General features: G+C 48.8%; 1 protein-coding gene across 2 annotated transcripts in view; it reads right to left on the bottom strand.

Moving 5' to 3' along the window:
* dipk2ab (divergent protein kinase domain 2Ab) overlaps positions 1-23,201 on the bottom strand; it is a 114,456-nt gene that overhangs the window by 51,524 nt on the left and 39,731 nt on the right. For both annotated transcript variants that reach the window (XM_055928176.1, XM_055928175.1), the window contains exon 2: positions 19,969-20,863. In XM_055928176.1, the coding sequence (XP_055784151.1) occupies positions 19,969-20,622 (654 nt within the window). In that variant the 5' untranslated portion in view covers positions 20,623-20,863. The remainder of the gene's footprint in view (positions 1-19,968; positions 20,864-23,201) is intronic.

Consider the following 23,201-nt stretch of genomic DNA (forward strand, 5'->3'; position numbering starts at 1 on the left):
GAACCGGCCCGTTACAGCCCGTCTCTGGTAACAGAACCGGCCCGTTACAGCCCGTCTCTGGTAACAGAACCGGCCCGTTACAGCCCGTCTCTGGTAACAGAACCGGCCCGTTACAGCCCGTCTCTGGTAACAGAACCGGCCCGTTACAGCCCGTCTCTGGTAACAGAACCGGCCCGTTACAGCCCGTCTCTGGTAACAGAACCGGCCCGTTACAGAAACAGTGGTGTTCAGCGAGAGGTAGGACAACAACCATAAGAAATGCAGGGCTCTGCTCAAACGTATTGCATTAGAGGATAAATCAATACGGAAATCAGCAGAATATGTTCAGGACCCTGACAGATTATTATCGTCACAGGAACATCGGTTTTGAAGTCAGATGTCAGGGATCAATAGCACACCATTCACTAACTCCCTGTTATTCCACTATATACAGGTAGTCTCTCTCCAACTGAATGACCTGAACGTTCAGTTGGAGAGAGACTGGCGTTCCTGGAAGACTTTACACGACATCTTGTGTTTGTAATCTCCACAGACGCCGTTGATTCTTTAGTCCAGTGCTGCTAACTGTTCCCCGCCGCTCCGTCTTCTCGGCAAAGTATCCTGTTTATCCACTGATCCCTGAGCAGAGCCAGGACTCTGAAGAGTTAAAAGGCACTATAAACACCCCGTGCCTCTCTCTTCTCCCAGCCAACCTCCCCCCACCTCATGACCTACTGCCTCCCCACAACCCACTGCTTTCCTCTCGGTCCCGTGAGAGACAATACGGACATGCCCGATGCCCAAATGTCCGCATGTCGTGCAGCTGAGAGCAGAGTGTGTAGATGAATGGATGGGGTTCAGCGCCTTTAGTTCCCAGATAACTAGTTGGCAACAGCACGAGGCTCATTAAAAGCGGATAATTATTTAAAATGGGAGAAATAACTTGTAGTATTGGTCATCTGGACGGCACCGTGACATGCCAGCTAACGTCACGACAAGCCTGTGGGACGGACCGGTGTTGCATCGAGGTGCTTCTCACCAGCCAGCTGTAGGCAGTCACGTCATCGGCGGTAACAAACGTGGTCAAATTTGTTCCATCAAATGAGATTTTTACTGAGAATAGGACAGCATCTTACACAATAAATAACTTGTAATAGTGGTGGTAACCATCTGGACGTCACCATGATACAGGCTACTTGCTCAACGGAGAGAGATTTCACTGCAAGCCAGCAACACAAAAACACAGGGCAGTATCCTTCGCTCCTACTTGCCATAGCAAGGAGAGGGAGCGAATAGAGGGAGCGAATAGAGGGAGCGAATAGAGGGAGCGAATAGAGGGAGCGAATAGAGGGAGCGAATAGAGGGAGCGAATAGAGGGAGCGAATAGAGGGAGCGAATAGAGGGAGCGAATAGGGGGAATGTATAGAGGGAGTGAATTGAGGGAGTGAATTGAGGGGAATGTATAGAGGGAGTGAATAGGGGGAGTGAATAGAGGGAGTGAATAGAGGGAGCGAATAGAGGGAGTGAATAGAGGGAGTGAATAGGGGGAGTGTATAGAGGGAGCGTATAGAGGGAGCGAATAGAGGGAACGAATAGAGGGAACGAATAGGGGGAATGAATAGGGGAGAATGAATAGAGGGAGTGTATAGGGGGAGTGAATAGAGGGAGTGAATAGGGGGGAATGTATACAGGGAATGAATAGGGGGAATGAATAGAGGGGAATGATTAGAGGGGAATGAATAGGGGGAATGAATAGAGGGAATGATTAGAGGGGAATGATTAGAGGGGAATGATTAGAGGGGAATGAATAGAGGGAATGAATAGGGGGAGTGAATAGAGGGAGTGAATAGAGGGGAATGATTAGAGGGGAGTGAATAGAGGGAGTGAATAGAGGGGAATGATTAGAGGGGAATGAATAGAGGGAGTGAATAGAGGGAATGAATAGAGGGAGTGAATAGAGGGACGCCCAAAAATATGTGGACAGCAGCTCGTTGAACATCGGGGCTAGCTGACTTGACTAGTTAAATAAAAGGTAAAAGATATATTTTTTTAAATGACTACTGTTTGGGGAAACAAAGGTTACATCAAATAAAAGGTTAAATTATAAACATAATCACTTCTTTCCCTCTGACAATAAACCGTTTCAACTCGCTATTTGCATGTGACGTTTGGTCCAACAGAATCAGTCATACAGACACACATTACGTCCTATAACAGAGGAGAAGTTAACCTTCGCCATGATACCCGTTTTTCATGTCCAAACTCCCAACATTTAGAGCAGAGCCGGGGTAAGACGGGAGTCTCAACGAACATGAAATAAATGCTCAGTCTCCACCACGTGCCGCTCGCCGTCTAGTCTGTGTTTGATAGAATCTGCAAATGAGCATTAAAAAGATTTGCGTAAGGAAACTAATTTTTCATTCTGAGGAACACGGTAGGCGACATGATTTCAACATGTCGTGGCAAGGCTTTCTGTTCAAACAGCTGGAGACACAAAGGGGGGAGGACATAACTATTCAACCGGTTCTACCTTATCGTCTAGCAAATAGATCCACGTTGGCTAGACTTGAAACATATACACATTAGTCTGGATAATCACTAGCAGTGGGGGTTTGTGTTTTAACAGATTGTTAAATGACACCTGTGGTAACGTTGCAGAATAGCGGGAGACCAGAAGATGGCCGATGTAAGGTGACATGCATGGTACTGGTAACACTGAACAGAAAAGGACATTTTCATTGACTGGCCTGAAAGCCAGATCAGCGATTATTGAAGAAAATACTTAAAATATATATATATAGCTAATTAGTTGGCTAGGCACCTCATATAGCCTAATAACCAGAAAATATCTGATAATGTTTTGAGTTTAAAACTGTAGACAACAAAGATATTCACCAGAACAGGAAAATGAACACATTAAAGCAGTGCATGTCGAGCTCTCTGTCACAGTTGCAACAACAGGGTCAAAGTTGAATGTCCCTTGCTCAGTTGCGGGTTAGACAATGGCTATATAAAGAAGGGCGAATGCCGACCAGAATGTGGTAAAACATTTGGCTTTTTGAAAAAGGGGACCATAAACATTACCCACTTCTCCCCACAAAAACAAAAAAATCTGGCAAAATACCGCAAGGATGGAAAGACAGGGAGGGAGAGAGAGGGAGAAAGACCACACAAGGCTAATCAGATTTTATAGATTGACTGGACTAAAAAGGGCTGATTTGGCCTTTGTCCTCCCAAATGCCTGGAGGTATAAGGAGCTGTGTGTGGCTGAGTTAGGGACTGGAGGTCACGCCACATATCGACCGTCTATACACGCTGGGCTCATTGTTGTCCTGACCCTTTCACCAGACACGGTCAATGTCACATGAAATTGCAATTGATTGGTTGGTTGTAAATCACCGGGGGGAAATGACTGTGGATTGGTGCTATGATTTAAAGTGCCGCGAAAAACGATTTCCCCCCCACTTCCTGATTGTCACTATTTTAGCATATTTTTGATACTGAATTTTATCACATGTTCAAACAAAACCTAATATTAAGGGAACCTGAGTTTACAAATAACCCCTAAAAATAAAATGGGACCCGTGTCGTTTCAAAAAGACGACTCCAGTTTTCCTAAAAAAAACACCTGGATGATCATCAAGACTCTGGGTAGAATGTTCTCTGGACAGACGAGTCAAAAGTATTACATTTGTTGGGACGGCACAGGTCCCATTATGTCTGGTGAAAACCAATCACTGCTTTCCACAGTAAGAACCTCATCCCAACGGTCAGCATGGTGGTGGTGGTGGTGTGATGGTTTGGGGTCAGCATGGTGGTGGTAGTGTGATGGTTTGGGGTCAGCATGGTGGTGGTAGTGTGATGGTTTGGGGTCAGCATGGTGGTGGTGGTAGTGTGATGGTTTGTGGTCAGCATGGTGGTGGTGGTGTGATGGTTTGGGGTCAGCATGGTGGTGGTAGTGTGATGGTTTGGGGTCAGCATGGTGGTGGTGGTGTGATGGTTTGGGGTCAGCATGGTGGTGGTAGTGTGATGGTTTGGGGTCAGCATGGTGGTGGTGGTGTGATGGTTTGGGGTCAGCATGGTGGTGGTGGTGTGATGGTTTGGGGTCAGCATGGTGGTGGTGGTAGTGTGATGGTTTGGGGTCAGCATGGTGGTGGTAGTGTGATGGTTTGGGGTCAGCATGGTGGTGGTAGTGTGATGGTTTGGGGTCAGCATGGTGGTGGTAGTGTGATGGTTTGGGGTCAGCATGGTGGTGGTAGTGTGATGGTTTGGGGTCAGCATGGTGGTGGTAGTGGGATGGTTTGGAGTCAGCATGGTGGTGGTAGTGTGATGTTTTGGGGTCAGCATGGTGGTGGTAGTGTGATGGTTTGGGGTCAGCATGGTGGTGGTAGTGTGATGGTTTGGGGTCAGCGTGGTGGTGGTAGTGTGATGGTTTGGGGGTCAGCGTGGTGGTGGTAGTGTGGTGGTGGTAGTGGGATGGTTTGGGGTCAGCATGGTAGTGGTAGTGTGATGGTTTGGGGGTCAGCGTGGTGGTGGTAGTGTGGTGGTGGTAGTGTGATGGTTTGGGGTCAGCGTGGTGGTGGTAGTGTGGTGGTGGTAGTGTGATGTTTTGGGGTCAGCATGGTGGTGGTAGTGTGATGGTTTGGGGTCAGCATGGTGGTGGTAGTGTGATGGTTTGGGGTCAGCATGGTGGTGGTAGTGTGATGGTTTGGGGTCAGCGTGGTGGTGGTAGTGTGATGGTTTGGGGTCAGCGTGGTGGTGGTAGTGGGATGGTTTGGGGTCAGCATGGTGGTGGTGGTAGTGTGATGGTTTGGGGTCAGCATGGTGGTGGTAGTGGGATGGTTTGGGGTCAGCATGGTGGTGGTAGTGTGATGGTTTGGGGTCAGCATGGTGGTGGTGGTGGTGTGATGGTTTGGGGTCAGCATGGTGGTGGTAGTGTGATGGTTTGGGGTCAGTATGGTGGTGGTAGTGTGATGGTTTGGGGTCAGCATGGTGGTGGTAGTGTGATGGTTTGGGGTCAGCATGGTGGTGGTGGTGGTGTGATGGTTTGGGGTCCAGCATGGTGGTGGTGGTGGTGTGATGGTTTGGGGTCCAGCATGGTGGTGGTAGTGTGATGGTTTGGGGTCAGCATGGTGGTGGTAGTGTGATGGTTTGGGGTCAGCATGGTGGTGGTAGTGTGATGGTTTGGGGTCAGCATGGTGGTGGTAGTAGTGTGATGGTTTGGGGTCAGCATGGGGGTGGTAGTAGTGTGATGTTTTGGGGTCAGCATGGCGGTGGTAGTGTGATGTTTTGGGGTCAGCATGGCGGTGGTAGTGTGATGGTTTGGGGTCAGCATGGTGGTGGTGGTGGTGTGATGGTTTGGGGTCAGCATGGCGGTGTGATGGTTTGGGGTCAGCATGGTGGTGTGATGGTTTGGGGTCAGCATGGTAGTGTGATGGTTTGGGGTCAGCATGGTAGTGTGATGGTTTGGGGTCAGCATGGTAGTGTGATGGTTTGGGGTCAGCATGGTAGTGTGATGGTTTGGGGTCAGCATGGTGGTGGTAGTGTGATGGTTTGGGGTCAGCATGGTGGTGGTAGTGTGATGGTTTGGGGTCAGCATGGTGGTGGTAGTGTGATGGTTTGGGGTCAGCATGGTGGTGGTAGTGTGATGGTTTGGGGTCAGCATGGTGGTGGTAGTGTGATGGTTTGGGGTCAGCATGGTGGTGGTAGTGTGATGGTTTGGGGTCAGCATGGTGGTGGTAGTGTGATGGTTTGGGGTCAGCATGGTGGTGGTAGTGTGATGGTTTGGGGTCAGCATGGTGGTGGTAGTGTGATGGTTTGGGGTCAGCATGGTGGTGGTAGTGTGATGGTTTGGGGTCAGCATGGTGGTGTGATGGTTTGGGGTCAGCATGGTAGTGTGATGGTTTGGGGTCAGCATGGTAGTGTGATGGTTTGGGGTCAGCATGGTAGTGTGATGGTTTGGGGTCAGCATGGTAGTGGTAGTGAGATGGTTTGGGGTCAGCATGGTGGTGGTAGTGTGATGGTTTGGGGTCAGCGTGGTGGTGGTAGTGTGATGGTTTGGGGTCAGCGTGGTGGTGGTAGTGGGATGGTTTGGGGTCAGCATGGTGGTGGTGGTAGTGTGATGGTTTGGGGTCAGCATGGTGGTGGTAGTGGGATGGTTTGGGGTCAGCATGGTGGTGGTAGTGTGATGGTTTGGGGTCAGCATGGTGGTGGTGGTGGTGTGATGGTTTGGGGTCAGCATGGTGGTGGTAGTGTGATGGTTTGGGGTCAGTATGGTGGTGGTAGTGTGATGGTTTGGGGTCAGCATGGTGGTGGTAGTGTGATGGTTTGGGGTCAGCATGGTGGTGGTGGTGGTGTGATGGTTTGGGGTCCAGCATGGTGGTGGTGGTGGTGTGATGGTTTGGGGTCCAGCATGGTGGTGGTAGTGTGATGGTTTGGGGTCAGCATGGTGGTGGTAGTGTGATGGTTTGGGGTCAGCATGGTGGTGGTAGTGTGATGGTTTGGGGTCAGCATGGTGGTGGTAGTAGTGTGATGGTTTGGGGTCAGCATGGGGGTGGTAGTAGTGTGATGTTTTGGGGTCAGCATGGCGGTGGTAGTGTGATGTTTTGGGGTCAGCATGGCGGTGGTAGTGTGATGGTTTGGGGTCAGCATGGTGGTGGTGGTGGTGTGATGGTTTGGGGTCAGCATGGCGGTGTGATGGTTTGGGGTCAGCATGGTAGTGTGATGGTTTGGGGTCAGCATGGTAGTGTGATGGTTTGGGGTCAGCATGGTAGTGTGATGGTTTGGGGTCAGCATGGTAGTGTGATGGTTTGGGGTCAGCATGGTGGTGGTAGTGTGATGGTTTGGGGTCAGCATGGTGGTGGTAGTGTGATGGTTTGGGGTCAGCATGGTGGTGGTAGTGTGATGGTTTGGGGTCAGCATGGTGGTGGTAGTGTGATGGTTTGGGGTCAGCATGGTGGTGGTAGTGTGATGGTTTGGGGTCAGCATGGTGGTGGTAGTGTGATGGTTTGGGGTCAGCATGGTGGTGGTAGTGTGATGGTTTGGGGTCAGCATGGTGGTGGTAGTGTGATGGTTTGGGGTCAGCATGGTGGTGGTAGTGTGATGGTTTGGGGTCAGCATGGTGGTGGTAGTGTGATGGTTTGGGGTCAGCATGGTGGTGGTAGTGTGATGGTTTGGGGTCAGCATGGTGGTGTGATGGTTTGGGGTCAGCATGGTAGTGTGATGGTTTGGGGTCAGCATGGTAGTGTGATGGTTTGGGGTCAGCATGGTAGTGGTAGTGAGATGGTTTGGGGTCAGCATGGTGGTGGTAGTGTGATGGTTTGGGGTCAGCATGGTGGTGGTAGTGAGATGGTTTGGGGTCTGCATGGTGGTGGTAGTGTGATGGTTTGGGGTCAGCATGGTGGTGGTAGTGTGATGGTTTGGGGTCAGCATGGTGGTGGTGGTAGTGTGATGGTTTGGGGTCAGCATGGTGGTGGTGGTGGTGTGATGGTTTGGGGTCAGCATGGTGGTGGTGGTGGTGTGATGTTTTGGGGTCAGCATGGTGGTGGTAGTGTGATGGTTTGGGGTCAGCATGGTGGTGGTAGTGTGATGGTTTGGGGTCAGCATGGTGGTGGTAGTGTGATGGTTTGGGGTCAGCATGGTGGTGGTAGTGTGATGGTTTGGGGTCAGCATGGTGGTGGTAGTGTGATGGTTTGGGGTCAGCATGGTGGTGGTAGTGAGATGGTTTGGGGTCTGCATGGTGGTGGTAGTGTGATGGTTTGGGGTCAGCATGGTGGTGGTAGTGTGATGGTTTGGGGTCAGCATGGTGGTGGTAGTGTGATGGTTTGGGGTCAGCATGGTGGTGGTAGTGTGATGGTTTGGGGTCAGCATGGTGGTGGTAGTGTGATGGTTTGGGGTCAGCATGGTGGTGGTAGTGAGATGGTTTGGGGTCAGCATGGTGGTGGTAGTGAGATGGTTTGGGGTCAGCATGGTGGTGGTAGTGTGATGGTTTGGGGTCAGCATGGTGGTGGTAGTGTGATGGTTTGGGGTCAGCATGGTGGTGGTAGTGTGATGGTTTGGGGTCAGCATGGTGGTGGTAGTGTGATGGTTTGGGGTCAGCATGGTGGTGGTAGTGTGATGGTTTGGGGTCAGCATGGTGGTGGTAGTGTGATGGTTTGGGGTCAGCATGGTGGTGGTAGTGTGATGGTTTGGGGTCAGCATGGTGGTGGTAGTGAGATGGTTTGGGGTCAGCATGGTGGTGGTAGTGAGATGGTTTGGGGTCAGCATGGTGGTGGTAGTGAGATGGTTTGGGGTCAGCATGGTGGTGGTAGTGGGATGGTTTGGGGACAGGAGAATGCCAGGCCGTCCGTCTCTGAGCTGGAAGCTGAAGCACAGCTGGGTCACGCAGAAAGACAATGATCCAAAACATACAAGTCTACATGAAACAATTCAAGTTTTGGGAAAAGTCCAGATCTAATCCCAGTAGAGATGTTGTGGCAGGACTTGAAACGAGCAGTTCAAAACCCACAACTGTTTCTGAGTTAAAGCAGTTCTGCATGGAAGAGAGCGGGCCAGAATCCCTCCACAGCGACGTGAGAGACTGATCAACAACTACAGGAAGTGGATCAACAACTACAGGAAGTGGTTGGTTGGAGTCATTGCAGCTAAAGGTGGAACAACCAGTTAATGAGGGTAAAGGGGGGCAATTACATTTTCACACAAGGGCATTGGGTGTTGTATAACTTTGTTCATGAAATAAGTAGGTATTTCTTGTGTTATTAGTTCCCTCAGGCTCCTTTTATCTAATATTAGGGGTTTGGTTGAAGATCTGATAACATTCAGGAGCAGAAATGTGCAAAAGTAGAACATTTGAAAAGGGACAAATACATTTTTCACGGCACTGTATATTACGGTCATCTGGACATGCAGGATGGTACAGGGATGACAGGATGGTACAGGGATGACAGGATGGTAGAGGGATGACAGGATGGTACAGGGATGACATGATGGTACAGGGATGACATGATGGTACAGGGATGACAGGATGGCAAGGGATGACATGATGGTAGAGGGATGACAGGGTGGTAGAGGGATGACAGGGTGGTAGAGGGATGACAGGATGGTACAGGGATGACATGATGGTACAGGGATGACAGGATGGTACAGGGATGACATGATGGTAGAGGGATGACAGGGTGGTAGAGGGATGACAGGATGGTAGAGGGATGACAGGATGGTACAGGGATGACAGGGTGGTACAGGGATGACAGGGTGGTACAGGGATGACAGGGTGGTACAGGGATGACAGGGTGGTACAGGGATGACAGGGTGGTACAGGGATGACAAGATGGTAGAGGGATGACATGATGGTAGAGGGATGACAGGATGGTACAGGGATGACAAGATGGTACAGGGATGACAAGATGGTACAGGGATGACATGATGGTACAGGGATGACAGGATGGTACAGGGATGACAAGATGGTACAGGGATGACAAGATGGTACAGGGATGACATGATGGTACAGGGATGACAGGATGGTACAGGGATGACAAGATGGTACAGGGATGGCAAGGGATGACATGATGGTAGAGGGATGACAGGATGGTAGAGGGATGACAGGATGGTAGAGGGATGACAGGATGGTAGAGGGATGACAGGATGGTACAGGGATGACAGGATGGTACAGGGATGACAAGATGGTACAGGGATGGCAAGGGATGACATGATGGTAGAGGGATGACAGGATGGCAAGGGATGACAGGATGGTAGAGGGATGACAGGATGGTAGAGGGATGGCAGGGTGGTACAGGGATGACAAGGGATGACAGGATGGTACAGGGATGACAGGGTGGTACAGGGATGACAGGGTGGTACAGGGATGACAGAGGATGGTACAGGGATGGCAAGGGATGACAGGATGGTAGAGGGATGACAGGATGGTACAGGGATGACAGGATGGTACAGGGATGACAGGGTGGTACAGGGATGACAGAGGATGGTACAGGGATGACAAGGGATGACAGGGTGGTACAGGGATGACAGGGTGGTACAGGGATGACAGGGTGGTACAGGGATGACAGAGGATGGTACAGGGATGGCAAGGGATGACAGGATGGTAGAGGGATGACAGGATGGTACAGGGATGACAGGATGGTACAGGGATGACAGGGTGGTACAGGGATGACAGAGGATGGTACAGGGATGACAAGGGATGACAGGGTGGTACAGGGATGACAGGGTGGTACAGGGATGACAGGGTGGTACAGGGATGACAGGGTGGTACAGGGATGACAAGGGATGACAGGGTGGTACAGGGATGACAGGATGGTACAGGGATGACAGGATGGTAGAGGGATGACAGGATGGTACAGGGATGACAGGATGGTACAGGGATGACAAGGGATGACAGGGTGGTACAGGGATGACAGGATGGTACAGGGATGACAGGGTGGTACAGGGATGACAGAGGATGGTACAGGGATGACAGAGGATGGTACAGGGATGACAAGGGATGACAGGGTGGTACAGGGATGACAGGATGGTAGAGGGATGACATGATGGTACAGGGATGACAGGATGGTACAGGGATGACAGGGTGGTACAGGGATGACAGGATGGTACAGGGATGACAAGGGATGACAGGGTGGTACAGGGATGACAGGATGGTACAGGGATGACAGGGTGGTACAGGGATGACAGAGGATGGTACAGGGATGACAGAGGATGGTACAGGGATGACAAGGGATGACAGGGTGGTACAGGGATGACAGGGTGGTACAGGGATGACAGGGTGGTACAGGGATGACAGGGTGGTACAGGGATGACAGGATGGTACAGGGATGACAGGATGGTACAGGGATGACAAGGGATGACAGGGTGGTACAGGGATGACAAGATGGTAGAGGGATGACATGATGGTAGAGGGATGACAGGATGGTACAGGGATGACAGGATGGTACAGGGATGACATGATGGTAGAGGGATGACAGGATGGTAGAGGGATGACAGGATGGTACAGGGATGACAGGGGAGGGTACAGGGATGACAGGATGGTACAGGGATGACAGGGGAGGGTACAGGGATGACAGGGCAGGGTACAGGGATGACAGGGGAGGGTACAGGGATGACAGGATGGTAGAGGGATGACAGGATGGTAGAGGGATGACATGATGGTAGAGGGATGACAGGATGGTAGAGGGATGACAGGATGGTAGAGGGATGACAGGATGGTAGAGGGATGACAGGATGGTACAGGGATGACAGGATGGTACAGGGATGACAGGAGGGTACAGGGATGACAGGGGAGGGTACAGGGATGACAGGGGAGGGTACAGGGATGACAGGGGAGGGTACAGGGATGACAGGGGAGGGTACAGGGATGACAGGGGAGGGTACAGGGATGACAGGGGAGGGTACAGGGATGACAGGGGAGGGTACAGGGATGACAGGGGAGGGTACAGGGATGACAGGGGAGGGTACAGGGATGACAGGGGAGGGTACAGGGATGACAGAGGATGGTACAGGGATGACAGGAGATGGTAAGGGATGGTAAGGGATGACAGGGGAGGGTAAGGGATGGTAAGGGATGGTACAGGGATAACCAGTGGTGTAAAGTATTTAAGTAAAATTACTTTAAAGTATTATGTAAGTGGTGTCTGTACTTTACTTTTGATAGTATTTACAACGCTGACTTCACTACATTCCTAAAGAAAATATTGTACTTTTTACTGCATATATTTTCCCTGACAACTTATAGTACTCGTTACATTTTAAATGCTTAGCAAGACAGGAAAATAGTCCAATTCACAAACTTATCAAGAGAACATCGCTGGTCATCCCTACTGCCTCTGATCTGGAGGACTCACTAAACAGAGAACATCCCTGGTCGTCCCTACTGCCTCTGATCTGGAGGACTCACTAAACAGATAACATCCCTGGTCATCCCTACTGCCTCTGATCTGGAGGACTCACTAAACAGAGAACATCCCTGGTCATCTCTACTGCCTCTGATCTGGGGGACTCACTAAACAGAGAACATCCCTGGTTATCCCTACTGCCTCTGATCTGGAGGACTCACTAAACAGAGAACATCCCTGGTCGTCCCTACTGCCTCTGATCTGGAGGACTCACTAAACAGAGAACATCCCTGGTCATCTCTACTGCCTCTGATCTGGGGGACTCACTAAACAGAGAACATCCCTGGTCATCCCTACTGCCTCTGATCTGGCGGACTCACTAAACAGAGAACATCCCTGGTCATCCCTACTGCCTCTGATCTGGAGGACTGACTAAACAGAGAACATCCCTGGTCATCCCTACTGCCTCTGATCTGGAGGACTCACTAAACAGAGAACATCCCTGGTCATCCCTACTGCCTCTGATCTGGAGGACTCACTAAACAGAGAACATCACTGGTCATCCCTACTGCCTCTGATCTGGAGGACTCACTAAACAGAGAACATCCCTGGTCATCCCTACTGCCTCTGATCTGGAGGACTCACTAAACAGAGAACATCACTGGTCATCCCTACTGCCTCTGATCTGGAGGACTCACTAAACAGAGAACATCACTGGTCATCCCTACTGCCTCTGATCTGGCGGACTCACTAAACAGAGAACATCCCCGGTCATCCCTACTGCCTCTGATCTGGAGGACTCACTAAACAGAGAACATCCCTGGTCATCCCTACTGCCTCTGATCTGGCGGACTCACTAAACAGAGAACATCCCCGGTCATCCCTACTGCCTCTGATCTGGAGGACTCACTAAACAGAGAACATCCCTGGTCATCCCTACTGCCTCTGATCTGGCGGACTCACTAAACAGAGAACATCCCTGGTCATCCCTACTGCCTCTGATCTGGAGGACTCACTAAACAGAGAACATCCCTGGTCATCCCTACTGCCTCTGATCTGGAGGACTCACTAAACAGAGAACATCCCTGGTCATCCCTACTGCCTCTGATCTGGAGGACTCACTAAACAGAGAACATCCCTGGTCATCCCTACTGCCTCTGATCTGGAGGACTCACTAAACAGAGAACATCCCCGGTCATCCCTACTGCCTCTGATCTGGAGGACTCACTAAACAGAGAACATCCCTGGTCATCCCTACTGCCTCTGATCTGGTGGACTCACTAAACAGAGAACATCCCCGGTCATCCCTACTGCCTCTTATCTGGAGGACTCACTAAACAGAGAACATCCCTGGTCATCCCTACTGCCTCTGATCTGGAGGACTCACTAAACAGAGAACATCCCTGGTCATCCCTACTGCCTCTGATCTGGAGGACTCACTAAACAGAGAACATCCCTGGTCATCCCTACTGCCTCTGATCTGGAGGACTCACTAAACAGAGAACATCCCTGGTCATCCCTACTGCCTCTGATCTGGAGGACTCACTAAACAGAGAACATCCCCGGTCATCCCTACTGCCTCTGATCTGGAGGACTCACTAAACAGAGAACATCCCTGGTCATCCCTACTGCCTCCGATCTGGAGGACTCACTAAACAGAGAACATCCCTGGTCATCCCTACTGCCTCTGATCTGGAGGACTCACTAAACAGAGAACATCCCTGGTCATCCCTACTGCCTAGGATCTGGAGGACTCACTAAACAGAGAACATCCCTGGTCATCCCTACTGCCTCTGATCTGGAGGACTCACTAAACAGAGAACATCCCTGGTCATCCCTACTGCCTCTGATCTGGAGGACTCACTAAACAGAGAACATCCCTGAACACAAATGCTTAATTTGTAAATGATGTCTGAGTGTTGGAGTATGACTGGCTCTCCGTAACTTAAAATGGTGCCGTAAGGTTTGCTTAATATAAGGATTTCTTTTTTTTACATGTATTTGTACTTTTACTTAAATATATATTTTAGGAATTACATTTCCGTTTGATACTTACGTATATTTAAAACCAAATACTTTTACTCAAGTATGACAACTGGGTACTTTTTCTACCACTGCTGGCGATGATGGTAGTAGGTACGTGTTAACACTCAACACACACTCAACACACACTCAACACACACTAAACACACACTAAACACACACTAAACACACACTAAACACACACTAAACACACACTAAACACATATAACACACACTTAACACATATAACACACACTTAACACATATAACACACACTTAACACATATAACACACACTTAACACATATAACACACACTTAACACATATAACACACACTTAACACATATAACACACACTTAACACATATAACACACACTTAACACAAAAGGACTCTGGGTTGGTCAGAGAGAAAGTGGTCCACTACTGCAGTATTTCTTCACCCGGGGACCGGTGAACACCCAATGTAACAGTATAACTTTAAACCGTCCCCTCGCCCCGACACGGGCGCGAACCAGGGACCCTCTGCACACATCAACAACTGTCGCCCACGAAGCACCGTTACCCATAAGGCACCTACAGCGGTGTAGTTTTCACACCTGATTCCACTCGCTAGGAAATTAAAACGTTAAGCCTGTCACTTGCAACACTCAGGGTTTGATTCCTCACGGGGGGAACCAGTACGAAAAAATATGCACTCACTACTGTAAGTCTCTCTGGATAAGAGTGTCTGCTAAATGACTAACGTGTGGAAACAAAAAAGGTGCTTTTGGTCCCTAGGACCAGTATTAAGAAACACTCTAACTGAATAATGGTTAAAGGGAAGAGACATAAATAGTTTTTGTAAAACCTCCATTTCAAAAGTAGTTACTTTCACTTCCTAAAAATGTCTGAGACATCAAGGATGAAACAGATTTGACCCCCCCCCCCCCGCCCCCCCAAAAAAATGTTTTTCCAAAAGACCATCACACAGATGCACTTTGAATAATATAAACCTGCCTTGAATGTTAAATATGTAGTAACACGAGGTACATCTCAGAGCCTTGAAATGTTAAATATGTAGTAACTCAGTAACACGAGGTACATCTCAGAGCTTTGAGGGATTGTCACCACCACAGCACTTTCACCCTTCATCCATATTGGAGAAAACTCTGCCCCATGAAGTCTTTACCTTCTCCTCTTCAAGACTGTCCAAAAAAATAACACAACAAATCTACTTAGTAACAAGACAAATATGTAAACTACTGTCTAATAATAAATAACAACAATAATAATAATAATAAGCACAGTTTTTTGGGGGGGGGGAATTTTTTGGACCAAGCTGAAGGTCTTCAGCCTCCTGAGGTTGAATAGGCCAGCCTGAAGAATCTGCAGCTTGGTTTTGGGGTGGGTCTGATCGATACTAAGTGACTATGCTAAAGATCTATGGCGGAAGAAGGAAGAGGATTCATACCCTGTAAATGTACAGAGGGTTTGGCATCAACAGCGGATAGGCGACTCCGGGATGCTGGTCTTCTAGGCAGAGTTGCAAAGGAAAAAGCAATTTCTCAGACTGGCTAATAAAAATAAAAGATTAAGATGGGCAAAAGAACACAGACACTGGACAGAGGAACTCTGCCTAGAAGGCCAGCATCCCGGAGTAGCCTCTTCACTGTTGACGTTGAGACTGGTGTTTTGCGGGTACTATTTAATGAAGCTGCCAGTTGAGGACTTGTGATGCGTCTGTTTCTCAAACTAGACACTCTAATGTACTTGTCCTCTTGCTCAGTTGTTCACCGGGGCCTCCCACTCCTCTTTCTATTCTGGTTAGGGCCAGTTTGCACTGTTCTGTGAAGGGAATAGTACACAGCGTTGTACGAGATCTTCAGTTTCTTGGCAATTTCTCACATGGAATAGCCTTAATTTCTCAGAACAATAATAGAGACTGACGAGTTTCAGAAGAAAGTACTTTGTTTCTGGCCATTTAGAGCCAGACGTTGAGTTAAGTTTTGGCAGACTTTTCTTAGCGGATGTACAATCATCACGAATTGAATTATGGAGAGTTTCAGGCCCCGAAGTGAACACTGATGGTGGGCGATTAGGCCTGGCTTGTAGTCGGAGTTTCAATTCATCACTAATGTGTTCGATGGGGTTGATGTCAGGGCTCTGTGCAGGCCAGTCAAGTTCTTCCACAACGATCTCACCAACCATTTCTTCATGGACCTTGCTTGGTACACTGTCATTCATGCTGAAACAGGAAAGGTACTTCCCCAAACTGTTGCCACAAAGTAGAATTGTCTAGAATGTCATTGTATGCTGTAGCAGAAAAATTTCCCTTCACTGGAACTAAGGGGCCCGAACCATGAAAAACAGCCCCAGACCATTATTCCTCCACCACCAAACTTTACAGTTGGCACTATGCATTGGGGCAGGTAGTGTTCTCCTGGCAACCGCCAAACCCAGATTAGTCTGCCGGACTGCCAGATGGTGAAGCGTGATTTATCACTCCTAGGAACGCGTTTCCACTGCTCCAGAGTCCAATGGCGGCGAGCTTTACACCACTCCAGCCGACGCTTGGCATTGCGCATGGTGATCTTAGGCTTGTGTGCGGCTGCTCGGCCATGACGACCCATTTCATGAAGGTCCCGAAGAACAGTTCTTATGCTGACGTTTCTTCCAGAGGCAGTTTGGAACTCGGCAGTGAGTGTTGCAAAGGAGGACAGACGACTTTTATGCCCTACGTGCTTCAGCGGTCCCGCTCTGTGAGATTGTGTGGCCTACCACTTCGGGGCTGAGCCGTTGTTGCTCCTAGACGTTTCCACTCGTGTGGCATCCTATGACGGTGACACGTTTGAAGAAGTCACTGAGCTCTTGAGTAAGGCCATTCTACTGCCAATGTTTGTCTAGGTGCTCAATTTTATACACCCGTCGCCAACGGATGAGGCTGAAATAGTCTAATCTACAAATGTGAAGGGATCTCCATATACTTTTGTATATATAGTGTCTATTGATTAGGTAAGTATTCAACCCGGTGAGTCAATACATTTTAGAATCACCTTTGACAGCAATTACAGCTGTGAGTCTATCTGGGTAAGTCTCTAAGAGCTTTCCATACATGGATAGTGCAACATTTACAAATTATTATTTTCAGTATTCTTCAAGCTCTGTCAAATTGGTTATTGATCATTGCTAGACAACAATTTTTCAGGCCTTGTCATACATTTTCAAGTAGATTTAAATCAAAACTGTAACTCGGCCACTCAGGAACATTCACTGTTTTCTTGGTAAGCAACTCCAGCGTAGATTTGGCATTGTGTGATAGGTGCTTAGCTCCATTCTGTTCCTGAAAAACTCCCCAGTCCTTAACGATTACAAACATACCCATAACATGATGCAGCCACCACTATTCTTGAACATATGGAGAGTTGTACTCAGTAATGTGTTGTATTGGATTTTCCCCAAACATAACACTTAGTATTCAAGACAAAAACATAATTGATTTGCCACTTTCAGTATTAATTACATTTTTTATTGCAAGTTTTAGAATATTTTAATTATGTAAAGGCTTCCTTCTTTTCACTCTGTCATTTAGGTTAGTATTGTGGAGTAACTACAATGTTGTTGATCCATCCTCAGTTTTCTCCCATCACAGCCATTAAACTCTGTAACCGTTTTAAAGTCACCATTGACCTCATGGTGAAATCCCTGAGCGATTTCCTTCCTCTCTGGCAACTGAGTTAGGAAGGACGCCTGTATCTTTGTAGTGACTGGGTGTATTGATACACCATCCAAAGAGTAATTAATAACTTCACCGCGCTCGAAGAGATATTCAGTGTCTGCTTTTTAGTTTATTTACCAATAGGTGTCTTTCTTTGTAAGTCATTGGAAAACCTTCCTGGTCTTTGTGGTATGAAATTGACTGCTCGACTGAGGGACCTTACAGATAATTGTACGTGTGGAGTAGAGAGATGACGTAGTCATTCCAACATTCATGTTAAACACTTATTGCACAGAGAGAGTGAGTCCATGCAACTTATTATGTGACCCGTTAAGCACATTTCTACTCCTGAACTTGAAAAGGGGTTGAATACTTACTGACATTCCACACTTTCTTTTCTAATTGATTTGTAAAAAGGTTGAAAAACATAATTCACTTTGACATGACGGGGTATTGTTATTATTGTGTGTCGGCTATTGACCAAAGAAAAGCTCAATTTAAATCAATTTTATATTCAGGCTGTAACAACAAAACGTGGAAAAGTCAAGGGGTGTGAAACATTTTACGAAGGCATGGTATATAGACGGCTCTGTGGCAGAAAGGGGGGGGGGGATACCAGTCCAACAGACCTCTTGGGATTCCACTAGATGGCTCTGTGGCAGAAAGGGGGGGGCTACCAGTCCAACAGACCTCTTGGGATTCCACTAGATGGCTCTGTGGCAGAAAGGGGGGGGGGGGGGGCGCTACCAGTCCAACAGGCCTCTTGGGATTCCACTAGATGGCTCTGTGGCAGAAAGGGGGGGGCTACCAGTCCATCAGACCTCTTGGAATTCCACTAGATGGCTCTGTGGCAGAAAGGGGGGGGGGGGGCTACCAGTCCAACAGGCCTATTGGGATTCCACTAGGTGGCTCTGTGGCAGAAAGGGGGGGGGGGGGGGAGGGGGGGCTACCAGTCCAACAGGCCTATTGGGATTCCACTCGATGGCTCTGTGGCAGCAAGGGGGGCGGGGGGGGGCTACCAGTCCAACAGGCCTATTGGGATTCCACTCGATGGCTCTGTGGCAGCAAGGGGGGGGCTACCAGTCCAACAGGCCTATTGGGATCCACTAGACGGCTCTGTGGCAGAAACGGGAGTCTACCAGTCCAACAGGCCTATTGGGATTCCACTAGACGGCTCTGTGGCAGAAAGGGGGGGGGGGGGGGCTACCAGTCCAACAGACCTCTTGGGATTCCACTAGACGGCTCTGTGGCAGAAAGGGGGGGGGGGGGGGGCTACCAGTCCAACAGACCTATTGGGATTCCACTAGACGGCTCTGTGGCAGAAAGGGGGGGGGGGGGGGGGCTACCAGTCCAACAGACCTCTTGGGATTCCACTAGACGGCTCTGTGGCAGAAAGGGGGGGGGGGGGGGCTACCAGTCCAACAGACCTATTGGGATTCCACTAGACGGCTCTGTGGCAGAGAGGGGGGGGGGGGGGGGGGGGCTACCAGTCCAACAGGCCTATTGGGATTCCACTAGATGGCTCTGTGGCAGAAAGGGGGGGGGGGGGGGCTACCAGTCCAACAGGCCTCTTGGGATTCCACTAGATGGCTCTGTGGCAGAAAGGGGGGGGGGGGGGGGGGGGCTACCAGTCCAACAGGCCTATTGGGATTCCACTAGACGGCTCTGTGGCAGAGAGGGGGGGGGGGCTACCAGTCCAACAGGCCTATTGGGATTCCACTAGACGGCTCTGTGGCAGAGAGGGGGGGGGGGGGGGGGGGGGGGGCTACCAGTCCAACAGGCCTATTGGGATTCCACTAGATGGCTCTGTGGCAGAAAGGGGGGGGGGGCTACCAGTCCAACAGGCCTCTTGGGATTCCACTAGATGGCTCTGTGGCAGAAAGGGGGGGGGGGGGGGGGGGGCTACCAGTCCAACAGGCCTCTTGGGATTCCACTAGATGGCTCTGTGGCAGAAAGGGGGGGGGGGGGGGGGGGCTACCAGTCCAACAGACCTCTTGGGATTCCACTAGATGGCTCTGTGGCAGAAAGGGGGGGGGGCTACCAGTCCAACAGACCTCTTAGAATTCCACTAGATGGCTCTGTGGCAGAAGGGGGGGGGGGGGGGGGGGGGGGGGGCTACCAGTCCAACAGACCTATTGGGATTCCACTAGACGGCTCTGTGGCAGAAAGGGGGGGGGCTACCAGTCCAACAGACCTATTGGGACTCCACTGGTTTCATTTGGACATGTCAGTGTCTGCAGTCCTCTATAGTGCATCACATAGAAGTTACTAACACCAGACAAAACAAACGAAGGGAGGGCTATTAACAATAAACAAAGTCGAAGAGGGAAATTAAAAAGTGACCTGAAGAACAATGTAGGCAATCTCAAACACGCATAACAACACAGAGTCGCCGCTGTAGAAGAGGGCAGGGGATTAAAAGGCTGTAAGTCCTACCTGTAGTACGAGGGGCTCAGGGTTGAAGGCCAGCGTCATCAGTAGCTGCATCCTCTCTGTGTCCTTCAGGTTCTTCAGCAGGAAGCTGCCAGAGTCTTTGGTTTCGGCATAGCGCCGAACCACCCTGTCCAGCAGCCTCTGGGAGGGGCAGTGAACCAGGTCAGACCAGCCCTCTACCACCTCAGGGGTCAGAAGCCTCACGTCACCGTTCAGCCTGGCGAACTCCGTCTTGTACATGGCCTGGATGAGGTCGCAGCGCGGACGGCCAGTAGCTCTCTTACAGATCTTCTGGTCAATGTCCGCCAGCTCCTGGTTGGATCCCAGGCGTTTGAGCACCACGCGCCTCGTCCCCTCACGCGGCTCTCCGTACTGGGCGAAATACACGTTCTTGACGTTGAAGACATCCAGGAAGCGCAGGCGTCCCCAGGTTTCGAAGGACACCTGGCCGTTCATAAACTTCCTGCACCAGCTGGTGCCGAAGCAGGCGGGACACTTGTTGAGGTTGATGAAGCGGCGGTCCGTCAGCTCGTTCTTCTGGAAGGAGGCGAACAGGTTGTGGGTGTTCATCAGGAGGATAACAAACAGACCGACCACCAGTAGAAGCTTCAGACAACGGTAGAGACGACCCAGCTTCAGAGGCAGGAAACGCAGCATGGTGGGGCGGGATGGAGAGGTCAGCGGTTAGGGGTGAACAAGGGAGTGTTGAGAGTATCGTCGGGGTGGGGGTGGGGGTGGGGGGGCTAGCCGAGCCTCACTGCCTCTCTGTCATGTTGCGCTGGGGAACCATCATCTAGAGCGCCTGGTAGGGGCAAGGCTGGCACAGTAACCCCATGCCAAACTCTGATACGGGCCTGCGAGTCCCCGTCTGTGGAACCTGGAGCCTCGACCGGGGACCCTGCATCCAAGCAGAGAGAGACAGAGACAGAGAGAGGGAGAGACAGAGAGAGACAGAGAGAGACAGAGAGAGACAGAGAGAGACAGAGACAGAGAGAGGGAGAGACAGAGAGAAACAGAGAGAGAGACAGAGAGAAACAGAGAGAGAGACAGAGAGAGAGAGAGAGAGAGAGAGAGAGAGAGAGAGAGAGAGAGAGAGAGAGAGAGAGAGAGAGACAGAGAGAGAGAGAGGGAGAGACAGAGAGAAACAGAGAGAGACAGAGAGTGGGGAAAGGGGAGAGAGAAAAAAACATTACACAGCGAAATACAAAAATTATTATTTTAACAATAGTTGAAGCATGGAATTGGTTATTTTCATGAAAACATTAAAATACCACAACAGTAATGATTTTAAATATAAAACATGTAATTTATTCATATAACAAAATATCATAATAAAAGGTAAGTGTTCTCTACCTTGCACAAAGAGTCATTTCAACATAGGAATGAATTATTTTTGTATTTTATTGCATTTTCTGCTGAGATTCTCATTACCTCAACGTGTCCAGCTCTGTCTGAACGTGTCATGTTGTAATTTAAACAGAGTAAATTGAAAATATTCAACAACAAAAAATGTACATGTTTATTCTAATAGATGTGTTCAAATGACAGAAAAAATAATTAACTGAATATTCATGTATAATAATAATGAAAGAAATGGTGTTAAAATGAAGTGTCCCCATGACTGATGTTCTCCCTCTCCACAAGAGCTTTGAAGGACTGTTTACACTCGCAGAGCATTTTAAATAAAGTTTGATTTTGAATGAAGCAACACATCTGCCTTCCAAGATGGCTACCAGATAAGCAGATCTCTTTATATTTTCTCCAGTTAAAAGTTAAACATTCTCTTGTCACACTGCGTACATGACAGTATTGACTATCATTACTGAGACAGGTAGTTTATCACATTTAGAAAACGTCAGATTAAAAATGTTCTATGAAAATATACTTAATTAATGTCTAATTATGTACACTGAGTAAAAATGTGCTTAGTCATCATGTCTTGTCTTTTGTTAGCAACACAAGGTTCCTCATCCTCCACCATTCTCACTTACTGCTGCAATTTAAGGCCGGTTGTGGTAGAGAGAACTTCTGTTTCGGTAATGACAATTTAAAATCATACAGACTATATTTTTAAAAGATAAATATATAAATGAACTATTTATTTACATTTTACAAACTGTTGATAGTTTGCTTTATGTCCTGTTTAATTGCAGAGAGTCAGAAAGTGACAAAAAGAAAAGCTTTAGCTGACAAATTTCAGAGAACAAAAGTTTACATCAACCCAGAACTGCTGGAAGAAAGAGAGAGAGGTCAGGGGTTGGAGGTTACAGCAAGAGTAATTAGCATATATATATATATATATATATATATATATATATATGAGGACATAGGAAGCCTATGTCCTCATACTGTGTCTATAGGAAGTCAATACCCTACAGTGTTAGGAAGTCTACACATACACACACACATCCACCACACACACAGTAAGCCATTTAGTTTGTACTATAGGATACACACACACACACACACGTCCACCACACACACACACACACACACACAGTAAGCCATTTAGTTTGTACTATAGGATACACACACACACACACGTCCACCACACACACACACACACACACACACACAGTAAGCCATTTAGTTTCTACTATAGGATGTCCACACAGTCTGTAAGCCAATCAGTCTCTACTATTGGATACACACACACACAAAGCCATTCCGTCTCTACTATTGGATGGCCACACACACACACACAAAGCCAATCAGTCTCTACTATAGGATGGCCACACAGTCTGTAAGCCATCAGTTTCTACCATAGGATGGCCACACAGTCTGTAAGCCAATCAGTCTCTACTATTGGATACACACACACACACACACACACACACACACACAAAGCCATTCCGTCTCTAGGACAGCGTGTCCATAACAGTAAGATGTTTCCCATGTTTTCAGACATGCTTCCTTTCCATTTCCAGATATCAAAAACAAAAAGCACAATTGTAAAACCAAGAAAACTCAAGATCTGACAAAGAAGCAACATGAAAATAAGGGGGAAAAAACAGTGTCGGGAAAAACTAAAAAAAAGGTATTACGGAAGACGGAAACAGGTAAAAAGCTGTATTTGACGCCATCAAGCCCGGAAGATGATGCCCGTCAACATGTTTCAAGAAGCAAACTGAAGAAGTTGTTCAAAATCTGGAAGACAAAGCCGCCTCCTCAAGAAGAACAGACATTCTCACACCTCAGCAGGTAAAATGTCCCTGACATCAAGTCAACTTCCTAAA

This window comes from Salvelinus fontinalis, chromosome 7, assembly GCF_029448725.1.
Source record: "Salvelinus fontinalis isolate EN_2023a chromosome 7, ASM2944872v1, whole genome shotgun sequence".
Taxonomy (NCBI): domain Eukaryota; kingdom Metazoa; phylum Chordata; class Actinopteri; order Salmoniformes; family Salmonidae; genus Salvelinus; species Salvelinus fontinalis.